Source organism: Gymnoscopelus braueri (genome assembly GCF_963280865.1).
Source record: "Gymnoscopelus braueri genome assembly, chromosome: 7".
NCBI classification, from domain to species: Eukaryota; Metazoa; Chordata; class Actinopteri; order Myctophiformes; family Myctophidae; genus Gymnoscopelus; species Gymnoscopelus braueri.
This window is the reverse complement of record NC_137608.1, coordinates 51,665,032-51,691,544: the sequence shown is the minus strand read 5'-3', so window position 1 is coordinate 51,691,544 and position 26,513 is coordinate 51,665,032. Positions and strand designations below refer to the sequence as shown.

The 26,513-nt window shown below is 42.0% G+C and overlaps 2 protein-coding genes across 3 annotated transcripts in view; both read right to left on the bottom strand.

Annotated features, from left to right (window-relative positions):
* LOC308087919 (H-2 class II histocompatibility antigen, E-S beta chain-like) overlaps positions 1-26,513 on the bottom strand; it is a 662,842-nt gene that overhangs the window by 214,238 nt on the left and 422,091 nt on the right. The window lies entirely within an intron of this gene.
* Positions 2,644-26,513, bottom strand: part of trpm3 (transient receptor potential cation channel, subfamily M, member 3) — a gene marked incomplete at both ends in the record, with an annotated part of 344,779 nt that continues 320,909 nt past the window's right edge. For both annotated transcript variants that reach the window (XM_080432157.1, XM_080432158.1), the window contains 10 exons: positions 2,644-3,925; positions 6,114-6,442; positions 8,381-8,549; positions 9,388-9,520; positions 9,612-9,805; positions 11,941-12,091; positions 16,001-16,129; positions 18,674-18,848; positions 20,232-20,483; positions 25,622-25,750. In XM_080432157.1, the coding sequence (XP_080288283.1) occupies positions 2,644-3,925; positions 6,114-6,442; positions 8,381-8,549; positions 9,388-9,520; positions 9,612-9,805; positions 11,941-12,091; positions 16,001-16,129; positions 18,674-18,848; positions 20,232-20,483; positions 25,622-25,750 (2,943 nt within the window). The remainder of the gene's footprint in view (positions 3,926-6,113; positions 6,443-8,380; positions 8,550-9,387; positions 9,521-9,611; positions 9,806-11,940; positions 12,092-16,000; positions 16,130-18,673; positions 18,849-20,231; positions 20,484-25,621; positions 25,751-26,513) is intronic.

The following is a 26,513-nucleotide window of genomic DNA, read 5'->3' as shown; positions in this document are numbered from 1 at the left end:
GAATTATAATTTTTTTGGACATTATCCTATTAAGCTTTTAGAATATATATCGTTTCTGTTGGGTGAAAGCATATGGTCTCTGTTGGGTGGACGAAACTATTACTTTTCAGGGGGAAAAAAGCAAACATAGCAGATCTACAAGCTCAAAACATGTCGCTTCACGCCATGTTTCGAGCTTGTAGCTCTGCTATTTTTGATACTTTTTGCTGTAGTATGATCAAGTAGGGCGTTGATTTACGCAAAAAAAAACACTAAATGTTAGAATATTGAGATAAGAGGTTTCGGCCTGACAGACACCTTTTTAAACATTCCTCTCCTTGAGATAGCGCTGCACCAAATAAAGAAGGCTGAAAAAGAAACATGTAAAACCAAAGTGAAGTGGGAGCTGATTTGGGTGTTTTTCATTATAAAAAATAAGTGCAAATAAAATAAAAAATGATCAGAGATAAGTTTGATGAATGAAAATAAAATAAAGTTCACATTCATTTTAGAGACTACCTAATAATTTAAAGGACTCTTTTGTCTTTCCTAGTGTAAGAGACATGGGTTAATAATATATTTAGTGATTTGTCACAAAGCATTGTGATTCTTTTTGTCACTAACGCACAGGGCAGGTGTTATGAGCAAAGGAAAACCCAAGTACATTTAAAGGAGTAGTTCACCCCAAAAAATGACTTATTTTCTATCAATTACACACCCCATGAAGCCTTGAATTCATGGAGATGTTTTAGTTTTTGTCACATTCCTAAGGCAATAATTTGAACCGGCGGAAAGATGCTAATGTCTCGAGTAGGAAACTCAAACTTTACTCTTTGTGTCTCCTACTGGAGCCGCCGCCGGTCATGAAATTATTGGCTTAGGAATGAGACAATAACAAAAAAATCTACATGAATTCAAGGCTTCATGGGGTGTGTAATCGATAGAAAAAAATGTATTTTTGGGGTGAACTATCCCTTTAACATTGTGACAGTGGTGGAAAGCAACATAAACATGTTTGAGAACCACTGTCATAGCTAATAGTTTGGGCATCCTTTCCTTGATACGAACAGGTCTTTCCCACCGGATCCTAGTGACGTAACTTGGCAACGCCACCTTCTGTGACCAGTGGTGTAAGGTAACTGAGTACATGTACTCAAGTACTGTACATAAGTACACTTTTGAGGTATTTTTTACTTTACTGGAGTATTTCCAATATGCAATACTTTTTGCTTCTACTCCACTGTATCTCCACTATAATTATTTGAACATTTTAGTTACTATAGTTCCTTTGTAGGTTTTGATTATTATTACAAAACATACATTAATCACTTCAGCCCTATACACTTTGGATATTTGAAAATAATAGATCTACAAGCTCACAACGTGTCGCGATGCGACACGTTGTGAGCTTGTTGATCTGCTATTTTCTAAAGCTTTTAATACATTTTATGCATTTGAAAACTTGTGAAATGGAACATTCTCCGTAATGACTACTTATTTTTTTTACTATATTTTGACTTTTGTACTTTTATTCAAGTACATTTTCATTACCGGACATTTACTTGTAACAGAGTGTTTCTACATTGCAGTATTGATACTTTTACTTAAGTAAAAAATGTGAGTACTTTTTTTCCACCACTGTCTGTGACGCACGCTGCTCTCTCATGTACGTTAACCAGGATCGGGTGGGAAAGGCCTGTTTGCTTCCTCCACTAACACGGTGATTGACATTGTGATATATATAACACAGAGACATAATCATTTAGATGGCGGATGGGGAGAAAACCACATAAAACACCTTCCATTGCCAGGACACACCCCACTGACGCTTACACAGCTACAAGAGGAGGTAATAATAACTATCGCCTAGATTCGTTAGCTCTTTATTGACCGATGTACTTTGGGACCCCTGTCTCCCCCCCCCCTCCCTCCATTCCATTGCTCTAGATCAGTGGTCCACAACCTTTTCTGCATCAGGGCCCACTTCTCCATAAAATCTGGAAAACGTTGGCGGCCCACCCACCCATCTGACCTAAAACATGTTCAGGTCATAGTTTATTATGTTCCTGCTTGGATCAATGCATTTGACGTTACTCAAGTAGTTACTGACACGTTTACCTTTATTGAGTATTTTGGATACTTTACTTTTACTCCACTACATCACAAAGGTAAAATGTTAGTACAATCTTATTTTTTTGTTGAAAAATGTAGTTACTAGTTACTTTGTAGACTTAGATTATTGTTACAAAACATTTTCTTTAATATACTTTTATCTTAAAATCTTTTAATTATTTGGGACCCCACTTTGCAATACACACACGGCCCACTAGTGGGCCCCGGCCCACAGGTTGGGAATCACTGTATCTAGGGTGAAGTTGTCCATTGGGCGTTGACGATGGCTTAACCTCCCCGCCCCCCCCTCTGATAACCCCGCCCCCCCTCTGTAAACCCCGCCTCCCTCTGATAACCCCGCCCCCCCCCTCTGATAACCGCCACAGCAAGCCAGACCATAGTGAACCTGGCCCGATTTCACCAACTATATGGGGCAACTTCACCCTTTTCTCTTGGTCACTATTGCCCCTTTTGCCCTCCACCTCTGTCCCTCGTCCCCGGGTCCTCTCTCAAAGCGTAAGTGAATCAGTGCGCCGGCCGACTCCCTCGTTGTCACGTGTAGTTGTGTCTGTCGAAGCTGCGGAACGAGGACGGCGCGGCCAGCTTCCTCATGGACAGGCTGTCAGTCTTGGCCGCTTCGGGCCGCGCCCCGGATTTGCTCCTGAGGAAGGGGTTTCTGGCGCCGCCGGCGGCGGCCCCCCCCAGGCCGCCCAGCCCGGCGGCCCCCCCCCTGTCCGCCCCCGGACCCCCCCCCGCCATCCTCTCGCTCACCGACAGGCTCTTCCGGTGGTGCGGAGGGGCCAGGGCGAGGGACGGGTGGGAGTCGTCCGAGGAGCAGCTGTTGGCTCTCTCCAGTCTGGAGAAGGGGGAGCAGAAAGGGGTCCCCCCCCCGCTGGGCCCTCCTCCGAAGCTCCCGTGGCGAGGGGTGTCGGGCGCCGCCAGGACCAGGTCCTCGGGGTCCTCCTCCGGGTCCGACTCCGTGTGGCTGAGCTCGGCCTCCCTCTCCGGGTGGGACGAGCCCTGCGGGTCCGGCGGCTTGTCGAAGGGGAAGGAGCTGGAGGTCGCGCCGCCGCCGCCGGGGGAGTGCGAGCGCTCGGCGGGCACGGGGTACGGCGACGAGACGCAGCGCGTGTCGATGCAGTCCGTGATGCTGGTGTACTCGGACGCCTTGACCTGCATGCCGGCCCCCAGCCCGCCGTAGCACGACGTCCGGCCGGGCGGGAACATGAGGCTGTGGGACTTGACCAGCGGGCTCGAAGGCTCGTCCAGGAAGCCGCCGCCGCCGCCGCCGCCGCCGCCTCCTCCGCCTCCACAGGTGGTGGAGAGGTAGCGGCTGCTCTTGGAGCGCTCCAGCCCGCCCGCCGAGGTGGGCGGGGACGGGTCCATGTCCCAGGGAGGAGGTAGGGTGGCGTCCGGGAGGAGGTGAGCCGAGCACAGGGACAGGTCGGCCGCCGCGCTGTCCTCGAACATGGCGGTGCAGCCGGTGCCGCCGGTGCCGCCCTCCGAGTGCCTGTCGCCCGGGGCGGTGGCGCCGCCGCCGCCGCCGAAGTCCCGCCCTCCCGACAGCACCGCCTCCATGATCTCAGAGTGCAGGGAGGAGTCTCTGCGGAGGGGCGGAGCGACGCCGCGCAGAGGGTCCAGGAAGACCTCGGCGGCGGGCCCCGCCTCCTCGGTGGTGGAGACGTAGATGTCGATGCACGACGACGGGCGGTGCTGCTGGGAGACCGAGAGCGTCGCCAGGGGGAGGGGCTTGGACTCCTTGGGGGCGGCGCCGGAGGACACCGACTGCGAGCTGTTGGCCCGGTGGAGGCTGAGCGAGCGCTCTTTGAAGAACCTCGGGAGTCAGAAGCAGAATTTACGTTTATTGTCACGTCACACGGGTGTAAAAAAAAAAATTATCGTCTCCGTCGGGCAGTGGTGGAAAGTAACTAAGTACATTTACTTAAGTACTGTACTTAAGTACAATTTTGAGGTATTTGTACTTTACTTGAGTATTTCCAATTTCCAATACTTTTACTTCTACTCCACTACATCTCAGAGGCAAATATTGTACTTTTACTCCACTACATTTACTTGAAATCTTTAGTTACTAGTTACTTTTCAGATATAAACTATGATATAATAAAACATACATTAACCACTTTAGCCCTATTTTATACATAGGCTATTTGAAAATAGCAGATCTACAAGCTCACAACGCGTCGCATCGCGACGCGTTGTGAGCTTGTAGATCGGCTATTTTCAAATATTTAGTACTTTTACTTTTGGTACTTTAAGTACATTTTGATGCCAATACTTTTGTACTTTTACTCAAGTAATTTTTATATTTTGTACTTTTTCTTGTAACAGAGTATTTTTATATTGCAGTATTGGTACTTTTACTTAAGTAAAGAATTTGAGTACTTTTTCCACCACTGGAGATAAGACATTTCTGCCCGACAGCAACGATATTTGTTGTGCTCTATCATTCATAGTTTTCAGGAAAAACAGGGGGGACGGAGAGAGGAGGATAAAAACATAGGAAAGAAAAAGGTCAAGAACAATCTGAGGTATGCACATTTATGCCTATCGATTACACTTACGCCCTACAGTATATAATACTTCGCCGTACAACGTTGCCATGCGAAAATAGCGTAAATAATAGATCACATCGCAATGTGTTCCGTCGTAATAGCTCCTATTTAAGCTATTTAAATACATTTGAAAATTGACTATTTCAGCTATCACCAATAATGTTTCAAAATCAATTAAATCTACTAGTTTGATTAATAGGGAGTCAGTTCAGTCTCAAAATGAATCTGAAGCATGATTCTGATTGACAGATTCATCAGCCAATGATGTCGAAAGCGATCTGCGGCGTCAGGAAAGTCTCAAAAAAAGGTTTCTCTCTCAATTCACAAAGGTTCACAAATAAAAAATGCACATGGAAATACACATTCAGCGATTTACAAGATTTGTGCATTTTTATTACGTGTGATTTTTAAAATGTTTTAATGTGTGGAATTGTTTGTCATTTGTGAATTTTAAGTGTGCATTTGTGAATCGAGTGATTTGAAGATAAATACAGAATTGTATTTGTGAACAAGAGCGTGTGAGAGTTTGTGAATCACCATGTGTGGATTCATTCATTTTGAGACTGATCTGACTCCATAAATTAGCTGTTGCAGTTGCACCAGTGTTGATTTTGACAGCAAATGTTCATTTAGTTTTAGTCATAGTTTTTTTAAATAAAATTCCATTTAGTTTTAGACATATTTTAGTGATCTGAAATCTTTTTGTCTTGTTCTGGTCGACTACATATCATAAGATTATAGTCGACTAAATGTACAGTTGATTTAGTCGACTAAAAAGTAGTTTGGCGGTGCCTTCATGGTGTCGTAATGACTGATTTTACACTCGGTTGCATACTGAAAATAGCCGATCTACAAGCTTACAACGCGTCGCAGTGTGACGCGTTGTGAGCTTGTAGATCTGCTATTTTCAGAGCACAACACCCGAGCGCAACCAGGGGCGGCCTTAGTGATCTGGAGGCCCGTTTCAAGAGCTAATATGTGGCCCCCTATGCACCCCCCCAGCCCCAGAAAAACATTTTTAAAAATAAAAATAAATTTTTTTTTTTTTAATAATTATATAAAATAATATATAATAAATAATATATATAATATAAAATATATATATAATATATAATAATTATATATATATTATTATATATATTATATATTATTATATATAATAATAATATATTATAATAAATAATATAATATAAAAACAGTTTATTTTATAAAATAATAATAATAATATTTGAAAAAATATATATAATAATAATAACATTTGAAAAAAATTCTAAAATTTTATTTAGAAAAAAAAAAAAAATATATTGGGGGGCCCCCTGAGGTTCGGGGCCCGTTTCAATTGAAACGGGTGAAACATAGGAAAGGCCGCCCCTGAGCGCAACCAAATGTAAAATGACTTGTCTTTTAGTACTACTGGATTTCTTCTAAAAAAAAAACATCCATACATACCTCTCTGCCCGATCGGCTCCGCTCGTCGCCCGCTCGCTACAGCCGCGGCCTCCTCCTCCTCCTCCTCCTCCTCCTCCCCCTCCTGCCCCGTGGTAGAAGGAGTGGCTCCTGGTTCTGGTGGCCAGCATGCCGGTGGGGGACGGCGGGGACATGGAGCCTTCGGTGGCCGCCGCCGCCTCCAGCGCCTCGTGCAGGCGGTAGGCGTTGCCCTCGGCGCTGTTGAAGCTGCTCTGCCGCAGGATGTAGGCGGCGGCGGCGCCGTCGGGGCACTCGGCCTGCCGCAGGACGTACGCCGAGTCCGTGCAGTCGGACGAGGTGCGCGACCGCACCTGTTGTTGTTGAAAATTAAGTATTTCCACAGTGAGAGAATGAGCAATTGCAACTAAATGTCTTTTAGTAGGTTTATTGGATACAATAGATCAGGGGTCTTCAACCTTTTCAGGCCAGGGACCCCCAAACTGATGGGGTGATGGAGCAGGGACCCCCTACCTCGTAGGGTAGGGGGTAGGCCACCACATATATCGTATATGTATGTATAAAATTGTGTTTTATATGTATAAACATGAACAAATGGTTGCCTGGAGCCTGCTCCTACCCACAGGTTGTCTCAGTAGGTGTGCAAAAGACCTTTTCTTCCTCTACAAAATATGTATAAACATACCATGTTATTGTGCATTCAATACAAAGCTATTAAAATATGTCATGTTATGTTTAAAGACATATTGACATTTTTGGAAAAAAAATTAACAAAACGTTTTTAAAGTTTTTCTTTTTTTTTATCAAACAACTATTTCGCGGACCCCCTGCAGTACCTCCGCGGACCCCCTAGGGGTCGCGGACCCCCTGTTGAAGACCTCTGCAATAGATGACAATAATTATTCTGCCTACACATACGTCATGTCCTAGTATGAGCAAATAGGGGAAGGAGATCAACGTCACGTGATTCTCTTGTCTGACTCGGCAAAAAATCGGATGTGTCTCAAGGAATATGATCATTGTCAGAATCGCGTAAAGTTTAGAATATTTGGCGGTCCCGTTTACATTTTTCACAAGATCGGTGGTTGTTGGTCATTGCAACAATGACCAACAACTACAATACTTCACCATATGTTGCGCTATGATGACATAAACCCATACAAGGTAACAATGTCTGCGTTCATTAATGCAATTCCTATGGTGAAAGCTGTGTTGTTTCACCCGGTGAAGGAATGGCGGATTCAGCCACGCCCCAAATACCCGTATGTGTGTCTCAAAGAATATAATGAAAAGATGATATGAAAAATAAAGCATTTCAATGGATTGAAATGAGAAGCCTCGGAAGGCAACGGGAGTCTGACACTGAACCCAGTGTTGGTGAAAACTATACAGAGTTCCAGGAGGATGAAAGGTTAACCTCAACCTCCCATTAAACACTAACACACAGATGGCTCCTTATCTTCCCTGTTTATGTTCCCTGCTAGGACACTCCATTCAGACATAAGCATAACAATGTGTAGTTATAATTGTAATAATAATTCAGAACACAGTCATACAGTGTAAAGGTAATACTCAAATAAGAGGAATAATGTATATATTATACATTAATCTCCCCAAAAAATACTTATTTTCTATTAATTACCCCATGAAGCCTTGAATTCATGGAGTTTTGTTTGTTTTTATCACATTCCTGAGCCAATAATTTGACTCAATTGAGTCTCCTACCGGAGACTCTGCCGGTCATCAATTTATTGGCTTAGGAATGTGATAAAAATAAAACAAGACATGACTCAGTCATGTATACCAGCATGCCTTCTGTTGTAAAACAGCCTAACACAGTAGGACCAAATTTAGCTGCCATAATGCACCCTAACAATGCGTCCACCACGTCGGAGCTGCCATGAAGTTAAATTGTGTCCCCACGAGACAACACAACACTCTTCAATGGACTAATTAAGTAGCATTGCTATCATTTACCACACTAACGTTGTATGGGATGTCTCTCCCCAGAGTATGGGATGTCTCTCCCCAGAGTATGGGATGTCTCCATTGGCTTAAAGGACAGCCATTGGCTTAAAGGACAGCCAATGATCGAAAACATGTCGAGAATATGTCGTGAAATGACAAGTGCTCAGTCTCTTTATAGACCCGCATTGCATGCTGGTAAAAATCCCCATGAATTCAAGGCTTCATGGGTAATTGATAGAAAATAAGTATTTGTTTTGCTGAACTACTCCTTTAATAGTAAATCAATAATTAAACAGGAATATATTGACTTTCCGTTACAGCACCTTGTTGACCTCGCCACGCTCCACGCCCGTCACGCGCTCCAGCGCCACGGCGATGCGGCCGATCAGCTCCTCCATCTGGGCCAGGCGGACGTCCACCGTCTGCAGGGAGGCCTTCATGAAGTGCTCCCTCTCGTTCACCTCCTCCAGACGCATGGCCATGTTCTCCACCCTGGGAGAGGGAGGGAGAGATTAGATTCAAATCTTGGGTTTTCCTTTTACTCATTCAAACACTTGCCGTAGCACTTGGCCCTCATAGCCTTGACGACCTTGCAGGCTTATGCAAAGGTTAAAATGTAATTTAGATATCATGTTATGCAGACAGACACCAGATTCATTTGTACACCTGGCATCCTACACTTTGTATAGTTTCAATCTACAGATTATTAATTTTTGGATATTATACTGTTTAGACTGATCATAGGTTATTGGACTACCTATGATCCTAGATGCATTTGATGTTACCTCGTGTTTACCTTGAAGCGTAAATCGCTCTGGATTAAGAACGTCTGCTAAATGCCTAAATTATAATTGTAAACAACTGCTACACACTAAACAAAAATGTTGCTAAATAGCTTTTTTTGGGGGGGGGGGAGGGGGACCCTTTCAAGTAGGTGACAGCTCTGTTAATTAGATTAGTTAGTTAATTAATGATTAGTTAATTTTCATCCTGTCAATATCTACATGATGTAGAATTGGAATCAAACAAACTCATATGGTCTCTGTCGGGTGGAAACCTCCTCATTATGTTCAAAACTGTTACTTTTCAGGATTCAAATTAAAAGATAGCAAAAGTAGCAGATCTACAAGCTCAAAACGCGGCGCGAAGCGACGCGTTTTGAGCTTATAGATCTGCTACTTTTGATACTTTTGATACTTTTGTGTGACGCTGTAGTATTTTAAAGTAGGGGCGTAAATTTAGGGGGGAAAAGACACAAAAAGTTAAAATATGGAAATAAGAGGTTTCTGCCGGACAGCAACTATAATATGTTTCCATCATCATGTGTGACCTTTCAGAGGTGACTCTGATCCTCTCATCGTTGGAGGAGTTGAAGCGATCGTCCTTCTCCCTGAAGTACTCCTCTATGCACTGCTCCTCGAAGTCGTGCACCTTCTTCAGCTCGTCCTCCGTGATGAAGAGCTCTACGGTGGAAGAAAGAACCCAGACAAAATCACTACAAAGCTCAAAATACCGTGTTTGAGTATGTGAAGGAACATTACAAACATGACTCACTCAGTCCGTAGTCGCGCTCGTCCTCGTCGTGCTTGCGCCAGCGGCAGCACAGGTGCTTGATGACCATGGTCATGTGACTGACGAGGATGAGGGGAGGAGGAAGGACCGGTCGCTCGTGGAAGGTCATGATCAGCTGGTAGCGCTGGAACTTCCACACCTGGTTGGAGATGGACTTCACCTCGAAGAACGTGTTACTGTGAAGGAACATTTTAAATATGAATACATTTTTTTTTATATATATATAGTAAAACATGTAGGGCTGAACGCTGAAGTGGGTAATGTATGTATGTAAATCTACAAATGAACTAGTAACCAAAGTTTTCAAATAATTGTAGTGGAGTAAAAGTATAATATTTGCCTCTGAGATGTAGTGGAGTAGAAGTAAAAGTACTGAAAATTGGAAATACTCCAGTAAAGTAAAAATGCCTCAAAAGTGTACTTTAGTACAGTAACTTGTGTAAATGTACAGTTACTTTCCACCACTGGTCATGCTTGTACAGATAAATCTATAGTATCACAGGAGCAGAGTCACGACCAAGTGGAGCTTACTACAGTATGTAACCGTGCTTGGGTTGTGTGTGTGTGTGTCTGTCTGTCTGTGTGCATGCACTGTGCACTCTGGCCCCCAGAGGGCGCCAGAGTGCAGGAATTTCGACAATGCTCTGATTAAAATGCACAACAGCCTGCAACACACACACACACACACACACACACACACACACACACACACACACACACACACACACACACACACACACACACACACACAATGTTCTCTCCCCATCACGGTGAAATAACACGGATTACAAGTCCGTAAATACACAATATTTTCGAGCTGCGTTCGCTTCCAGCGTTCGTGCGTCTTACTTGTTTATCTTGACGAAAGTGTGCATGTGTGTATGTATGTAACACACATTGTAAAGCACTTTGGATAAAATCCACTATAGACATACAAACCATTTAGCATTTATCATCACAAATAACATATGAATTCATCTGTTGGCTCTTGTCTTTTTGTCTCTCTACCTCAATTAGCATTTCTCTATAATTACCCTGACATAATGTGAAGATGATCAACGGGGAGATGATCATCTCTGCCAGAACACATTTCACACAAAGCAAAGGCCAGATGATGACACGTCATTAGCACGATAAACGTACAACACAAACACACTAATTTATGCAGAATATAAAGTGCCTCTAGCCTCGTATGACGTCTAGCATGTGATGTAATTGAGTGTTATTGTTGTTGTCCCTATCTAAATCAACACTCCAGATTGTATTGTATTGTATTGTATGTGTATTGCAAGGGTTCCCAAACCTTTCAGGCCGTGACCCCCCAAAATAATCATATTTCATGGCTCTCCCCAGCTAAGTGCACACCCCCCTCCCTGTTTCACTGATCCACAGTTTTTATTGATTTTATTCCACAGTCTTAGCCTTTTCTTTGTGTATTTCCTAATAATGTTGATTTTCTGTTCAGTACTTTTGCACAGGGGTGCAATGCTCATGGGACGGCCTTGCACGGCGTGCAGGAACCTAATTGACCAGGAGCATGCGCAGGCACACGCATAGATTTAAAACTAAAACATCAAATTCACACCTCAACAAAGTTTACAAAGGCTCCCGACTCACACCCGGGTGGATTAACATAGGAATGAGCCTATAGATGCGTATCAATTGTCCATTGTGTGACCTGTAGTGTAGGTGTTAAGCCACGTGCGCGTCACGGCATTAAAATACAGTGCAACCACTTTCCAATTCGGCATTGCAACACTGCTTTTGCACGACACATTCATTCATGAAACAAACAAAATACATACAATGTTTGAATGATAGATACACAAGGTTTCTGCAACGACAGTGACAATGATAATACAAGAAAATGGAATGAAAGATCTGAAAGAAAGTGAGAAACAAGACGCAGACACAGAAGGCAGAGGTGTAGCACTTGCCGTAGCACTTGCCCTAGCTATTTAGACAGATGACAGGTTCATTTGTTGACCTGGCATCGTAGTATAGTATGTATTGTATAGTTTCAATGTACAGACAAAAAATATATATATTAAAAAGACTGATGATAGGTTCTTGGTTTATCTATAATCCTAGAATCATACATAGGCAACTGGCGGCCCAGGGGCCACATGCGGCCCCCACCTTCACTTAATGTGGTCCACAGGTCAATATGACATAGAATGGCGAAGTACGGCATTAATTTACGAAAAAAGTGTGTCCCCTCTGGAGTGAGTGCGGAAATATAGTGGCCCTCTCCATGGTCAAAGTTGCCCAGCCCTGTCCTAGATCCTAGAAATTGTAGTTGTTGACGTACTTGAACACGGCGATGAGCAGGTTGACCAGCAGGATGTTGGCCACCAGCAGGTAGCACGCCATGATGGCCGGAACGATCCACGCCCCCGTCTTACAGGGAGGCAGCGTGACGGTCACCCCGTCCTCTGTGGTGATGTTCTGACCACAGGGAGCTGCATGGGCACGCACGCACATACACACACGCACACGCACGCGCACACACACACACACAGTCATACACACACAGAACGGGTTATACCACGTATGTGTCTATGTGGATTATTTATAAACACTGTAATTGTGCATGAATCTGTTCAAACAAAAACATTTACAGTGCAGAGACAGGCCTTTAGATGCAGACAGCAGTAGTGGAAAAGTACTCAAATGTTTTACTTAAGTAAAAGTATCAATACTGCAATGTAGAAGTACTACTCCGTTACAAGTAAAAGTCCGGAATTCAAAATTCACTTGAGTAAAAGTACAAAAGTATTGGTATCAAAATGTACTTAAAGTACCAAAAGTAGAACGTGCTCATTATGCAGAATGTCCCGTTTCACAAGTTTTCAAATGCATAAAGATCTTTTGAAAATAGCAGATCTACAAGCTCACAATGCATCACATCGCAACACATTGTGACCTTGTAGATCAGCTATTTTCAAATGGCCGAAATGTAGGGCTGAAGTGGGTAATGTATGTTTTGTAATAATAATAAAAATCTACAAAGTAACTAGTAAATAAAGTTATCAAATAATTGTAGTGGAGTAAAAGTACAATATTTGCCCCTGAGATGTAGTGGAGTAGAAGTAAATGATTGGAAATTGGAAATACTCAAGTAAAGTTCAAATACCTCAAAATCGTACTTTAAGTACAGTACTTAAGTAAATGTACTAAGTTACTTTCCACCACTGGCAGACAGTTAGACAAACATGCCTCAAACACGATCTCATGAGGAAACCTACAACGCACACTAAATGGTCTCAAAAAGTATACATAATCGTTGATGTCGGGCAAAAACCTATTATCTCCATATTCTAACTTTGGGTGTTTTTTTCAGTAAATTAACGCCCTACTTGATCATACTACAGCGTCACAAAAAAAGACTCAAAAGTAGTAGATCCGCAAGCTCGAAATGCGGGCGCGAAAAATTTTTTTTTGAGCTTGTAGATCTGCTACTTTTGATGCTTTTGAATTTGAATCCTGAAAAGTAACAGTTTTGGACGTATGAGGTTTCCACCCGACAGAGACAAAGTACTGTCATACAGTATGTAACATGGTTGCTAGTTACAAACAAAGTAAATCACAACATTTTCACATTCGTTATTCATTGTTTAACTACCACTTCAACATTTACACGTATCCTTATTACATTTTTTATATCAAAAAGATACATCTCTCAATTAAATGTTGTATACTTGAATTTAATCACTGCGTTTCGAGCCTGAAGATCTGCTACTTGATGCTTTTGTGTGACGCTGTAGTGTGATCAAGTTAATTCATTTAGGGAAAAACACAAGGTAGAATATGGAGAAAAGAGGTTTCTGGCTGCCCGACAGCAACGTAACTACTACTTATGGCGAGACATTACTTACTATATGTACTTATAAAGTATTCATTGTATCCATTGTATGTTTCCGAACGAGAACGATAGCTCAATAAGCACACAGACAAGACAAAAACAAGACAAAAGGAAACCTGAAACAAACATAAAGTATAGGATACATTGAGAAACAAACAGCAAAACAAAGCCAGACAATTATCCCACATGTAAACAGACCGACAGACAGACAGACGCCAAAGACATACACAACAAACAACATATCTACATAATATCATTTTGCAAACAAACAAGAAGCATAATGTTTATGCTTCTTTTCTGCAAGAGGGAACAGAAGAGTGAGCACTAGAATGGTATAGGAGGCGGGGCTCATGTGCTGAAATGTGCATCTGGAAACAAAAACAAAAAGCAAATATATTTCAAAATATATTCCTCATGTTTCATCGTAAAAACTTGCGTTCCCAATATATTTAAACAGTGTTTAAAATATATTGATGTGTTATGCGTGCCACAGCCTCTCTCTCAGCGATGGGGTTGGTGCCTTGTGTTGTTTCAAAGGTATTTTAAGGATACATTTGAAACGACACACTTGTCGTTTTAAAAAAACGTGTGCATTGGGTTTTAGCGTGTTTTTTCCATCTGCGATGGTTCAGTTGCATGTCGCTTATATCTGGGGAAAAGGTCTTTCGTTTGTTTGCCTAACGGAATTCATTCTCATGCTGGTTATCGCTTGATTAATTCACACAATGCAGCCCAAAGATAGAGAACTGAAGTAATTTTTGTTAGTACTTTTTTTTAAATGTTACCCTATATAAAAAAGTTTTTGGATTTAAAAGAAAATAAAAAACTCTGACAACTGAACCACATGAAAAAACAGAGATTGCTAATGATGGGAGGTGATTGGTATATGTATACGTTGTGATGTTTAAACAGTAGCCAAACCCCAGAATTGAGTTTGAGGATTGGTTACCCTTAAGTAAATATTATGTGGGGATTGGTTACCCTTTAAGTAAATACATGTATGTGAATGTGGGTATAATTGTGGAGACAATTGTATGCATGTGAGAATTGCAGTATTCATATGGAAGTTTTGTCTGTCTGTTTGTTAATTAGCGATTATATATCAGCTATGTATCAGTATCAGTAGTCTAGTGGCGTGTTTGAATAGGAGCGATAAATGTTGTGATTAGCGATGACTCTGGTTACAAGCTGAGCTGGCGTAAGGGGGAGGGGCGGGTGCAACAATGGTTCGGGGGACAAACAAGTGTTTAGCATGGCAGCCGCACTTCTTCAAAACCAAGAACAAAATGGAGTGGAAAATAAACATCAAAAGTAGCATCAAACTTTTAATTTTGATAGCTTCCCTTTGATGATCTATACAAAGTAATCACAACAAACGTGAAACTTTGAAACGTATCTGACGGTATTTGAAGAGTGCTGCTGCCATGAAACAATGTCATTGTGGCCAGCCAAGTGCATTAACATGATAAAGTTGCCCTTTAATAAAGAATATTGCCTTGGATCAGGCAAACCATTAGATGAATTAAAAGATTTGGAAGGGGAGGTTTGCTGCAATGCGGAAGCGACAAATCTCACAACTGAACACTTTCGTTCCAATCTGTGATTTGTGAAATAGTGTTTCCTAAAACAACTATCACAATATGTTAAGTTGATGATGTTTAGGTATTTATCATTCTAAACCTATATCCCTGCTGTTCTACATTAAAGCCAACCAGTTAAATACATTGCAGACTGAGAGGCTTTTAACCTTTGCTTTTATGAAATATCAGAGACCATTAGGATTTTATGGAAGATACCTCTGAATACACTAATATTATTCTTTAATCTCATACAAACGACTAATGACTTGAATCCATACGCATGACGACATCAATCTACCAGTTTATTCACTGGGTCTGATCTATTTAAAAAACAATATATAATAATAACCCATTCAAAACAAGAAAGCACCTGCGTAATTTTAGATTTTAGCGTTACCTATTAAAAAATAGCTACGTTCGTGCTGCGCTACGAGCTTGTAGATCTGCTATTTTTGTAAAATCTTGAAAGTGTTTGAAAATGTTTGAATAATTTAGAATGTTCTCTTCTGGTGGGGTCCCTGGTACAAAACATTTTCAGATGGGGGTCCGTGCGGCCAAATTACATATCATTTTTGGGGTCCTTGGCATGAAAATGTTTGAGAACTACATCTTTTTAGAATCGGCCTCAGGTCTGGGTTTTTCTAAATGAGTCTAGTTTTTGTATTATTATTATTATTATTACATATTTTTTTAAATGTATTACAGGATTCTTTTTTTCTGTCTGACCCAAGGAAATATAAGCCTGTGAGGGCAACTTCAACCTGTAGGGCTGCATGCACGCCTTTTTGTCTTTAGTGGCCACTAGTGGTAAGAGTGAGCATGGCATGTTCAAGGCTGGGATGATAGGGTGGGAGGGAGGTGCATATGGGACAGATATATATATAGGTAATACGTTTAAATTAAAGTCTTTATAGCTATGGATTTACAGGGAGTCTGACTGCACTGGGGGTGCAGGAATACGTGGGATCGACTGGTACTACGCCAGCTTCCGTGAGTTCGAAAGTAATTTTCGACCATCCAGAGCTTATCGCTTTTCAACTTCCTACTACGCATATCTGAAACAAAGAACCAAAAGCATTATTTCAGATCTCTCGTCTTTGGGCCACTTTCCTTGCATTCAGCTACACATTACAGTACACACACACTCACACACTGTATTATAAACAGCCGTATATATATATACAGGTCAACAACAGAGCAGTCGTTCACACACAAAGACACCATCCTCACAAAGATATTGAATTTATTGATACAAGTGAAAAAAAAACTCATTTTTCTATACAGTGTTAGAAACAGTATCAACGTTTAAAGGGGGTGTAAAGGTAGCTCTCCACCAAACAGACTACTGCAGATTGCTACAGACTGGCAGTCGAATGAAGTCGGGAGACTGGCAGTCGAACGAGTCGGTTGGAAGGTGTTAAATAAAAGTTTCTGAATTATTTTAACAAAGAATCATCACTTACACGCCCTTTAATGTGAAATATAAAGTTAAATTATGACATTAACACAAGAGTAGGTTTCATACTTGTTCAGAGATTGTGTGGATAACATGTTGGACACATTGTTTGCATGTTTTACATTTGATAAAGCGGCAAAAACTAAACACAAACACTTTAAGAGCTTGTCAGGACCTGCAGGCACCCTGAAAAATACACGTGTTGTAATAATGTGCGTCCTGCTAAAACCATGCACATCCCCAATCAATGCTAGAAGTCCCATTTGAACATTTCAACCACTTTGGACCTGGAGTTGGAGTCATGTGAAAATGTCAGAAACAGTTAAAATAGCATACAGTAAGTAGCCTATCTACAAGCTCAGAGAGCCTGTTTTGCTCTGTGTTAAAAGTATAGCTTCTGCAATGTTAATCTAATGTCCCTTCATAATTAGAAAGCAGGGATGCACAATGTTGATATTTTGGCCGATATCCGATAAATCAGGGATCTTCAACAGGGGGTCCGGGACCCCTAGGGGGTCCTCAGAGTTACTACAGGGGGTCCGCCAAATCTTTGAGTGATATGACCCCCTAGGGGTCCGGGACCCCTAGGGGGTCCTCAGAGTTACTACAGGGGGTCCGCCAAATCTTTGTGTGATATGATTACCTTGACCCCATCCCTTTTCTGAGGAGAACTTTAGCCAAAAATAGCAGATCTACAAGCTCACAACGCCTCGCACTGCGAGGCGTTGTGAGCTTGTAGATCTGCTATTTTTGGCAAAGAGGTATATAGATGTAGAGGGGACAAAGAGAAGACCAAGTAAACAAAAAAAAGTTTCATCTGAAACACAATTTTATACAATATAGAGGAGGGGGTCCCTGCTTTATCTCTCTCTCAACTAGGGGTCCTTGGGCTGAAAACGTTGAAGACCCCTCCGATAAATGATCGATTGCATTGGTTAAATCGACCAATGCATCGGGCGCAGCGTGGAAAATTGACGCTTCGCCGGCGCGTTTCACAGTTTTAGCGCTCCTTCAGCAGCCGCTGCTTCAAAGTTTCGGCTTCTAAAAAACGATCAGAGACTTCTGATCGTTTAACCGGATTTGTTAGGCCTACTGATGCACATATTATTTCACACAACTTAACTATAATATGTTTACTCTACATTTTTTAAAGCTTCCCCAGAAAAACACAGTACAAATTGTACTGCAGCCTTCATCATCACAAAAAGGCTTTTTTTCAACGTCACTTTCAAACATAAATATTAGAAAATAAATTATCGTCTAAAACCAATATCGTCTCTGTCGGGTGGAAACCTCATGTCCAAAACTGTTACATGGTAAATGGTGCATTTATAAAGCGCTTTTATCCAAAGCACTTTACATAGATTGTGCATTAACATTCACCCATTCACACACACATTCATATTCAATTAGGGGTTCAGTGTCTTGCTCAAGGACACTTTGACACTAACAGTACGTTTTAACAGCGGGCGACTCTCGGGCGATCGCCGGGCGACATCGTCCAAAAGATAAAGAAAATCCATCTTTCATCGCCCCCCCCGCCCACTTCGCCCTATCGCCAGTAGTTGCCGGCTCTCATAGACATATAATGCACTTCCGGAAAATAGTATCCTGATCGCCCGCTGTTAAAACGCACCGTAACTCTGCAGGGAGCCCGGGATCGGCCGCTCTACCGGCCACTCTACCCCTGAGCCACTGCCACCCGTACTTTTCAGGATTCAAATTTAGAAAATTGTAAAAGTAGCTCAAAATGCGGTGAAAAGCCATGCTTTTTGAGCTTGTAGATCTGCTACTTTTGATGCTTTTGTGTGATGCTGCTACAGTAGTATGATCACGTAGGGCATTGATTTACAAAAAACTTACCTCAAGAAGTTAAATTATGGAGATAAGAGGTTTCTGCCCGACAGCAACAATATATTATCAGTTTGATATCAATATAGCAACGTTTTTTTAAGGCCGATACCGACATGATAACCGACTCAATCGTGCATCTATGTTGAATGCACTTATTGTAAGTCGCTTTGGATAAAAGCGTCTGCTAAATGACTGTCATGTAATGTAATGCATCCCTATTAGGACTATTTTTCCTCCTGTAGGAACAGAATGGATCCTCTGAGTGGCGCTGCCTGCAGGGGGAACTTACGGTCGATCTGGTCGGCGAACACCTCGCCGTAGATCATCCAGTAGGGCATGAAGAAGATGTTCCGGGCCAGCATCCAGGACGGGTCCTCGTTGGGGTTCAGGATGGCCTGCCGCGCCACGCCGAAGCTCATCAGCACCACCAGCATGATGATCACAAAGTACATCATGTCTATCATCTGAGGAGAGAGACACACAGAGGGGGGTTAGGGAGGGAGGGAGGGAGGAAGGGAGGAAGGGAGGTTGGGTATGACAATAGGGAGGGAGGGAAGGAAGCAAGTAGACAGTGAAGGTGAGGGAGGGTGGGGAGAGGGATGGAGAGTGTGGGAAGGATTGAAGCGGTGAAGAGAAGAAGAAAATAAAACAATAGGAGTTGTTAGTGGAGAAAGAAGAGGTTTTGGACAGGCAGTTTATAAAAGTCGTTCTTCATGTAACTTCAACTCGATGGCGTCACAGTGCAGCTATTTTCACTATATTTAAAATAGGGGCTTAAGTGGCTAATTCATAAAGTAATTTTCCCCTTCCTAGAAATGTAGTGCAGTCAATGACAATATTAATATTTCAAATGTAGTAGGGTGTGGAAAATAGGTCCTTTTGGACAGGTGCATGAGACAGGAAAAGATGGAGAATCCCGCACACTGTCTTCACTTACAGCAAACAAGTATTTTATCATCTCTACTATAAATGTAGTAGAGTGAAAGCCATGAGTATCCAGAAACATAAATACTCAAGAAATTAATCCTTGCCGAGCCATGGGGCAGGAGCTTATCTCCTGTTTCTGTAGCGTGAGGCGCACAGGGACTTACCCCCCAATCTAACCCTTGATGCTGAGTGCGAAGCAGGGAGGCATTGGGTCCCATTATTTATAGTCTTTGGTAAGACCCGACCGAGAAATCGAACCCCGACCTCACAATCTCAAGGCGGACACTCTACCCACAAGGCCACCAAGCTGGTAAATACTTTAGTAGAAATGCTCAGTAATTGTACTTAAGTACAGCACTCAAGGAAATCGTCTCTGTCGGGTGGAAACCTCATATGTCCACAACTGTTACTTTTCAGGATCAAGTAGGGCGGTAAATTTCTGTGTGGAGTTTGCATGTTCTCCCCGTGTCCCCTAGGGTAGGTACCCTCACAAAAAACATGCAGTAATCCTGGTCTCTATACTGCCTCCCCCTGGTCAGCCGGGGCGCCTGATGGAGGGGAAAGGAACTGGTTAGAATAACGTGTTCCTTCCACGCGCTACGTCCTACCGGGGAAACTCCACCCTGTCAGGTGATAAGAAGCGGCTTGCTAGCTCCTCATGCATTGAAGGAGGCATGAGCTCAGTTTTGGGCTCTCCCTAGGCTGGCGGAGGGAGAGTAGCGCCCAGGATTACATAGGCAATTGGCACAGGGTGGAAAAATAGGGCTAAAAAATCGTGGGACAAAAAAGATGATACAATAAAGTAGGGTGATAATTTACAAAAAAAATAAAAAATAAATAAATATGGAAATAAGAGGATTCTGCCAAAGAGCAACTAAATGTACTTAGTTACTGTCCACCACAGGTGGTCCTCTCCTCACCATCTTTCCGATCATCATGACGTAGGGTCCCAGGTACTTGTTGACGCCGAAGATGTCCAGCAGGCGGATGTACCAGTAGATGATGTTGACGCAGTAGATGACGCGGCCGTAGCTCATGAGCGGCGGCTCCTGCAGCCGCAGCACCATGCCCAAAGAGAAGATGAGTATGGCCATGAGGTCCGTGATGTTCCAGTACTCCTGGAGCCACACCTTCACCTTCTGCATCAGCTTGCCCGGCTCCGACATCAGGATCTGTTGGAGACAAAAAAAACTAATGTTTAATTCATTCTTACTTTATTGAATTGAATTAAACTTAAACCCTATACGGAAACTTTACAGTTTTTTCGCTGTACACCAGTGGTGGAAAAAGTACTCAAATGTTTCACTCAAGTAAAAGTATAAATACTGTAATGTAGAAATACTCTGTTAAAAGTAAAAGTCCGGAATTACAAATGTACTTCAGTAAAAGTACAAAAGTATTGGTATCAAAATGTACTTAAAGTACTAAATGTAGAAAGTACCCATTATGCAGAATGTCCCATTTCACAAAATGTTTCAAAAGTATAAAATGTATAAACATCCTTTGAAAATAGCAGATCTACATGCTCACAATGCGTCGCAGTAAAAGTAAAAGTACTATATTTGCCTCTGAGATGTAATGGAGTAGAAGTACAAGTATTGAAAATTGGAAATACTCCTGTAAAGTAAAAAATACCTCAAAATTGTACTTAAGTACAGTACTTGAGTAAATGTACTTATTTACTTTACACCACTGCTGTACACTTAACATCTTTGCTGAAAATAGCCAACCTTCAAGCTTCACAATCAGGAGCCTGTCCCATTCAATGCCTAATTCTCTAGCCCCTATGACAAAATGTCATATAATATATTAAGGCTATTTGGAGACTTTGAGAAAAGTCTCATGAGAACAACAGTACAGAAAACATAACCTCAGACAACTCCACAGCAACAACACAATACTATCATTAGATTGCAGAAGTGTGGACATAGGAGACGTTTTTCAGATGCAACATGGACAGAAAGATGCTGAGGGCAAAGCAGAAAGAAAGAAAAACAAACAAACATTAAAGTACTTTTTATGGAAGTCTGCGCTACACGAAAGCAATAAGTGGGATTGCATGTGCATTGCATTACGATGCGGGCCACAAGAGGGCAGTATGAGCTTAACAATCACACCATGGTGGAGACTAGTGGCTTAGGCAATAATGATGAATGCATTTCACACATGAGTAGAGCTGGCTGGGCTCTGGCACAATAAGGTATTTCCCCATTGGAAAGGCATCCGGCATCCATCCGGCCTTTCTTTACAATCACTCGTTCTCTCTGTATGGTGCAGAGAGAAGGCTCAAGGTGTTCTTTATTGTCAAGTCCTTGTGTACAGGGTCATAAGAGTGGAATGATGGCTGCCTATACAGACACACAGCAGGTACAGACTGTACTCTGACTGTCTGTCTGTCTGACTGTCTGTCTGTCTGTCTGTCTCTCTCAATCACTCTCTCTTCTCTGTCTCACTCTCTCCTTCACAGCTATAACACTGGTTCCCAAACTTTTTTAGCTCAGGACCCAAAAGAGAAATTAGACGTTTGCCCCGGACCCAAACTATAGTGAAAATAGCAGATCTACAAGCTCACAACGCGTCACTTCGCGCCACGATGTGAGCTTATAGACCTGCTATTTTCACAAACTTCTTACAGTTTTTAATTTATTTATGGGAATTGTTTAGCAATTAATTATTACATTTTATTTGTGAAATACTATGTAAATATGCTCGTTTAATTGATGAAAAGTGTGTGTGTGTGGGGGGGGGGGGGGGTAACTTTTATAGTATATATAAATAGTATATATTTTTTGAAAATGGAAGACACAAAAAAGGGGATATTTACTCGCGAGCGACCCAAGTACATTCGCCCATAAACAGTGCTCTAGTCTATCCTATCCACCAGGGGTTCACAAACCCCTGTTATCTCCACAACCTCTTATCTCCACATTTTAACACATTTTTGTAAATTAACGCCCTACTTGATTATACTACAGCATCGCACAAAAGCATAAAAAGTTGCAGATCTACAAGCTCGAAACGCGGCACGAAACGGCGCGTTTTGAGCTTGTAGATCTGCTACTTTTGCTGTTTTTGAATTTGAATCCTGAAAACTAACAGTTTCGGACATATGAGGTTTCCACCTGACAGAAACGACATACTGAATTAACCACTTAAGCCCTATTTTAAAATAAAATAAAAATAGCAGATCTACAAGCTCACTCAACTAGGGTGGCCATCTGTCCAGTTTTGGGACGGATGGACAGTATGGTTTTCGACCCAGCTGTCCACCGTCCGTCCGGCGCGACCTCTGGTCGGACATGTTATTGTAATTTATTTTGCGAGAGTGATTAAAGTGTAAATTTACATATCTCGGTAAATTGTGCGTTTCATTGGTACAGAATATCAGTCTATTGCAGTGGTTTTCAACCTTTTTCATGCCAAGGACCCCTAAATTGATACACATTTAACCACGGACCACCATTTGAAAATGTTTTGTGACAGGGACCCCCACAAGAGAAGATTTGTGTTAAAAAAAAAATCTCCAAAATTCTTCAAGCACTTTCAAGATTTTTCGAAAATGTTCAAAAATAGCAGATCTTCGTGCCGCGCTGCAAGCTTGTATATCTGCTATTTTTGAATAGCCAACGTATACAATATGGATAAAGGGGTGAAATGGGTAAGTAAAAGTAAAAAAAAAGAAAAGAAATTGGCAAGTATCGTGGCATTTTGCACCGAGTGTAGAACAGACTTTGATGTCAGGTGTAAAGGGAAAGTTGCCATAGAGCGGCATCATGCTCCATGATCCGTTGTGAGGAGTGCAGGTACATCAACCCTCTCATGTTTTTCTCCGCATCATGTCGGATCCCCAGTTGAGCAGGGGTGGAAAGTAACTTAGTACATGTACTCAAGTGCTGTACTTGAGTAAAACTTTGAGGTATTTGTTCTTTACTTGCATTTACAATTTCCAATACTTTTACTTCTACTCCACTACATCTCAGAGGGAAATATTGTACTTTTATTCCACTACAGTTATTTGAAAACTTACTAGTTACTTTGCAGATATAAATGATTACATTATAAAACATACATTAACCACTTTAGTCCTATTTTATACCTAGGCTATTTGAAAATAGCCGATCTACAAGCTCACAACGCGTTGTGAGCTTGTAGATCTGCTCTTTTCAAACATTTGAGTACGTGTACTTTTGGTACTTTAAGCACATTTTGATACCAATACTTTTGTACTTTTGCTCAAGTAAATTTTGAACACCAGACTTTTACTTGTAACAGAGGACTTCTTTCTACATTGCAGTATTGATACTTTTACTTAAATAAAACATTTGAGGACTTTTTCCACGACTGCAGTTGAGAACAGAAAAACAGCAGCAGAGCTGCTGTAAAGTATAACACTCGGTCAAACACCATCAGTCTTACAGGACAGTGGCATTAAAGAACTGCAGGTAGAGAAGATTACAGTGATTCAACAATCGCTAAAGGCATCACCTGTGGAAAAAAACAAAAGCTAAAAGCTCTGTGTGGAAATGTACTGGCAGTCTGTGCCACAGGCTGGCACCATTCTCTGTGGAGACTCTCACTGATTACATAAAGGACAATACGCTTCCTTTGATGCTTCCAACAAAGTGCTTTAGCATCTGGAATGAGACATTTCCATTCTGAGAAAGGCGTGCCACATGCCCTTCTGAACTTTTTATAGCGATAGCGCAGAAACATCAGCAGCCATCGCCAATCAGCCACATCACAGATGGTTATGTAGGTTACGTAGACAGATGCCAGGTCCATCTGTTGACCTGGCATCCTATAGTTTGTATAGTTTCAATCAGTGTTGCTTTTGACATAGTCCTTTGAATAAAATTCCATTTAGTTTTTAGTCATATTTTAGTCATCTGAAATGTTTTAGTTTTTGTCTAGTTTTAGTCGACTAAAGCTACAGTTGATGGCGGTGCCTTGATGACGTCGTAATGGCTGATTTTACACTGCATCTACAAGCTCACAACGCGTCACAGCGCGACGCGTTGTGAGCTTGTAGATCAGCTATTTTGCAAAACCCAAGCGCAACCAAACATAAAACGACTTGTCTTTTAGTTCTACTGGATCTCTTCTCCACTAGATCCCTCCCTAACATTTTAGTCTAGTTTTTATTTGTTCACAAAAGTGTCAATATATTTAGTCTTGGTTTTAGTCATCATAGCTTAGTTTATATTTTTATTTAGTTTTCGTCAGTGAAAGAAGGTAATCAACAAAAAATGTTCGTCATAGTTTTTAGTCGACAAAATCAACACTGGTTGCAAAATGTACAGATTATATATTTTTTGATAATCTACTGTTTGGACTGAGGATAGGTTCTATGATCCTAGATTACTGTTTCTATGGATTTGATGTAATTACCTCGTGTTTACCTAGCTTACTGTAAGTGGCTCTGGAATAAGAGCGTCTGCTAAATGCCTAAATTGTACATTGTACATTTTAATGACAACACACTGAGTTGGAGGCGATAACAACCGCCTTCGCCTCAACACAGGCCAAAGACCAAGATGGAGCTGATGGTGGATTGCGGCCGGGGCAAAAGGAGGCCCCAGGCCTGCACAACATCCCGGGGGAGTCAGTGCATGTTCGTGGATATCTCAACCTCAACAACCTCTGTGTCTCTGTCTGTTTGATTTAACCTGTTTCTATCTCTTTCCCTTCTGCTCTCACTCTACGACAAAATAATGGAGCACGTACGAAAAAATAAAATATTTCACCCCTGTGTTGATTCAGAATCTCTACTGACCAGTAAGTTCAGCCAGCCCACTGTGTCTCTGTCCGTGGTGCTGAAATGGACAAATCCTGCCTCTTTCTCTCTCTGTCATGTTGTGTTTTGTGTTTGTACTTGGGTCCCGATGAAAATATTGCAGGACCAGCAGGGTGTTTAAACATTGAACGGTTAAAGGTTGAAACCATGGCAGGAGGAACGGGCGGTAATGGTCAGAAATCACAGCGGGAGCAGGAAGGCTGCAAGAAAACAGGTCTCACCCACACAGGGCTCTGATGCAAACTGTTACATGAAAAAGCGTTGTGTTGTTGAGATGTTAATTTATGGCTTCCATAGGCTGTTCATTATGATATTGACATGTGAGTTAACCTCCCCAGTGCCTTATATAGTTGTTTTAATTAACCGTATGGTTTATGTATAATGCATGCTTTATGGTTGCTGGGATTGCATTGTCAATGCTATGGATTGTATTAATAAATGACTAATGTTACGTGTGTGTGTGTGTGTGTGTGTGTGTGTGTGTGCGTGTGCGTGCGTGAGCATGCGTTTATCCACCTCTCTCATCTTCTCGATGCCGTTGGTGAAGATGTACGCGATGACAATCCACTCCTGAGTAGAAGGCCAGAGGTCCATCTTCACCAGGACGATGTAGTTGAACAACATCAGGTAGCCCACGTACGCCATCTAGTGGACACAAACATGGAGGGTCAGTCACCTCATGAAAAACACTAAACATCATTCGTTTTTTATTTCTGGGAAAATAGACGTTGTAGCCATACTTGTCCCAATGATTGACTGTGGTGGTGATGTTGTTTATATACCAGTGGTTCTCAAAGTGGGGTCCAGGGACCCCCATGGGTCCTTGAGGGGTTTCCCGGCGGTCCCCAGCAAAAGTAGTTAATGTAGCGTCACAATTAACCCTTTAAACCACTTAAATCCATTTATAAGTTGGCTAGTCAAAAATTCCAGATCTAAGCTCACAGTCGTGCCGTGCTGCAAACTACGTCTGCTATTTTTGAAAATTATTTTAAAAATATTGAAAATGTTTGAATCATTTTGAATTATTTTTAGACAAATCTTCTCTTCTGGGGGTCCATGGCACAATATATTTTCAGATGGGGTCCACGGCCAAATACATAACAATGTGGGGTTCCTTCACACAAAAAAATTGAGAACCACTGTCTATGGTGATTGTTTATACCCATACCCTCTCCTGGCTATAGTGATAGTGATAGGACCTCTCCAAGGTTATGGTTAGTTTTAGTTAGGTTTGTACACACAACAGTTTCAGTTAGTTAGTTTTTTTGTAAAGCCTTGATAGTTTTAGACTTCGTCTGGGTGAAACCATTCCCTCCCGTGAGCAGCTAATCTCCGCCACCGTTGGACCGATCAGCTTGAAACCGTGCACGCACACAAAACATCTGCCCCACATCGGCCTGTTAAAGCG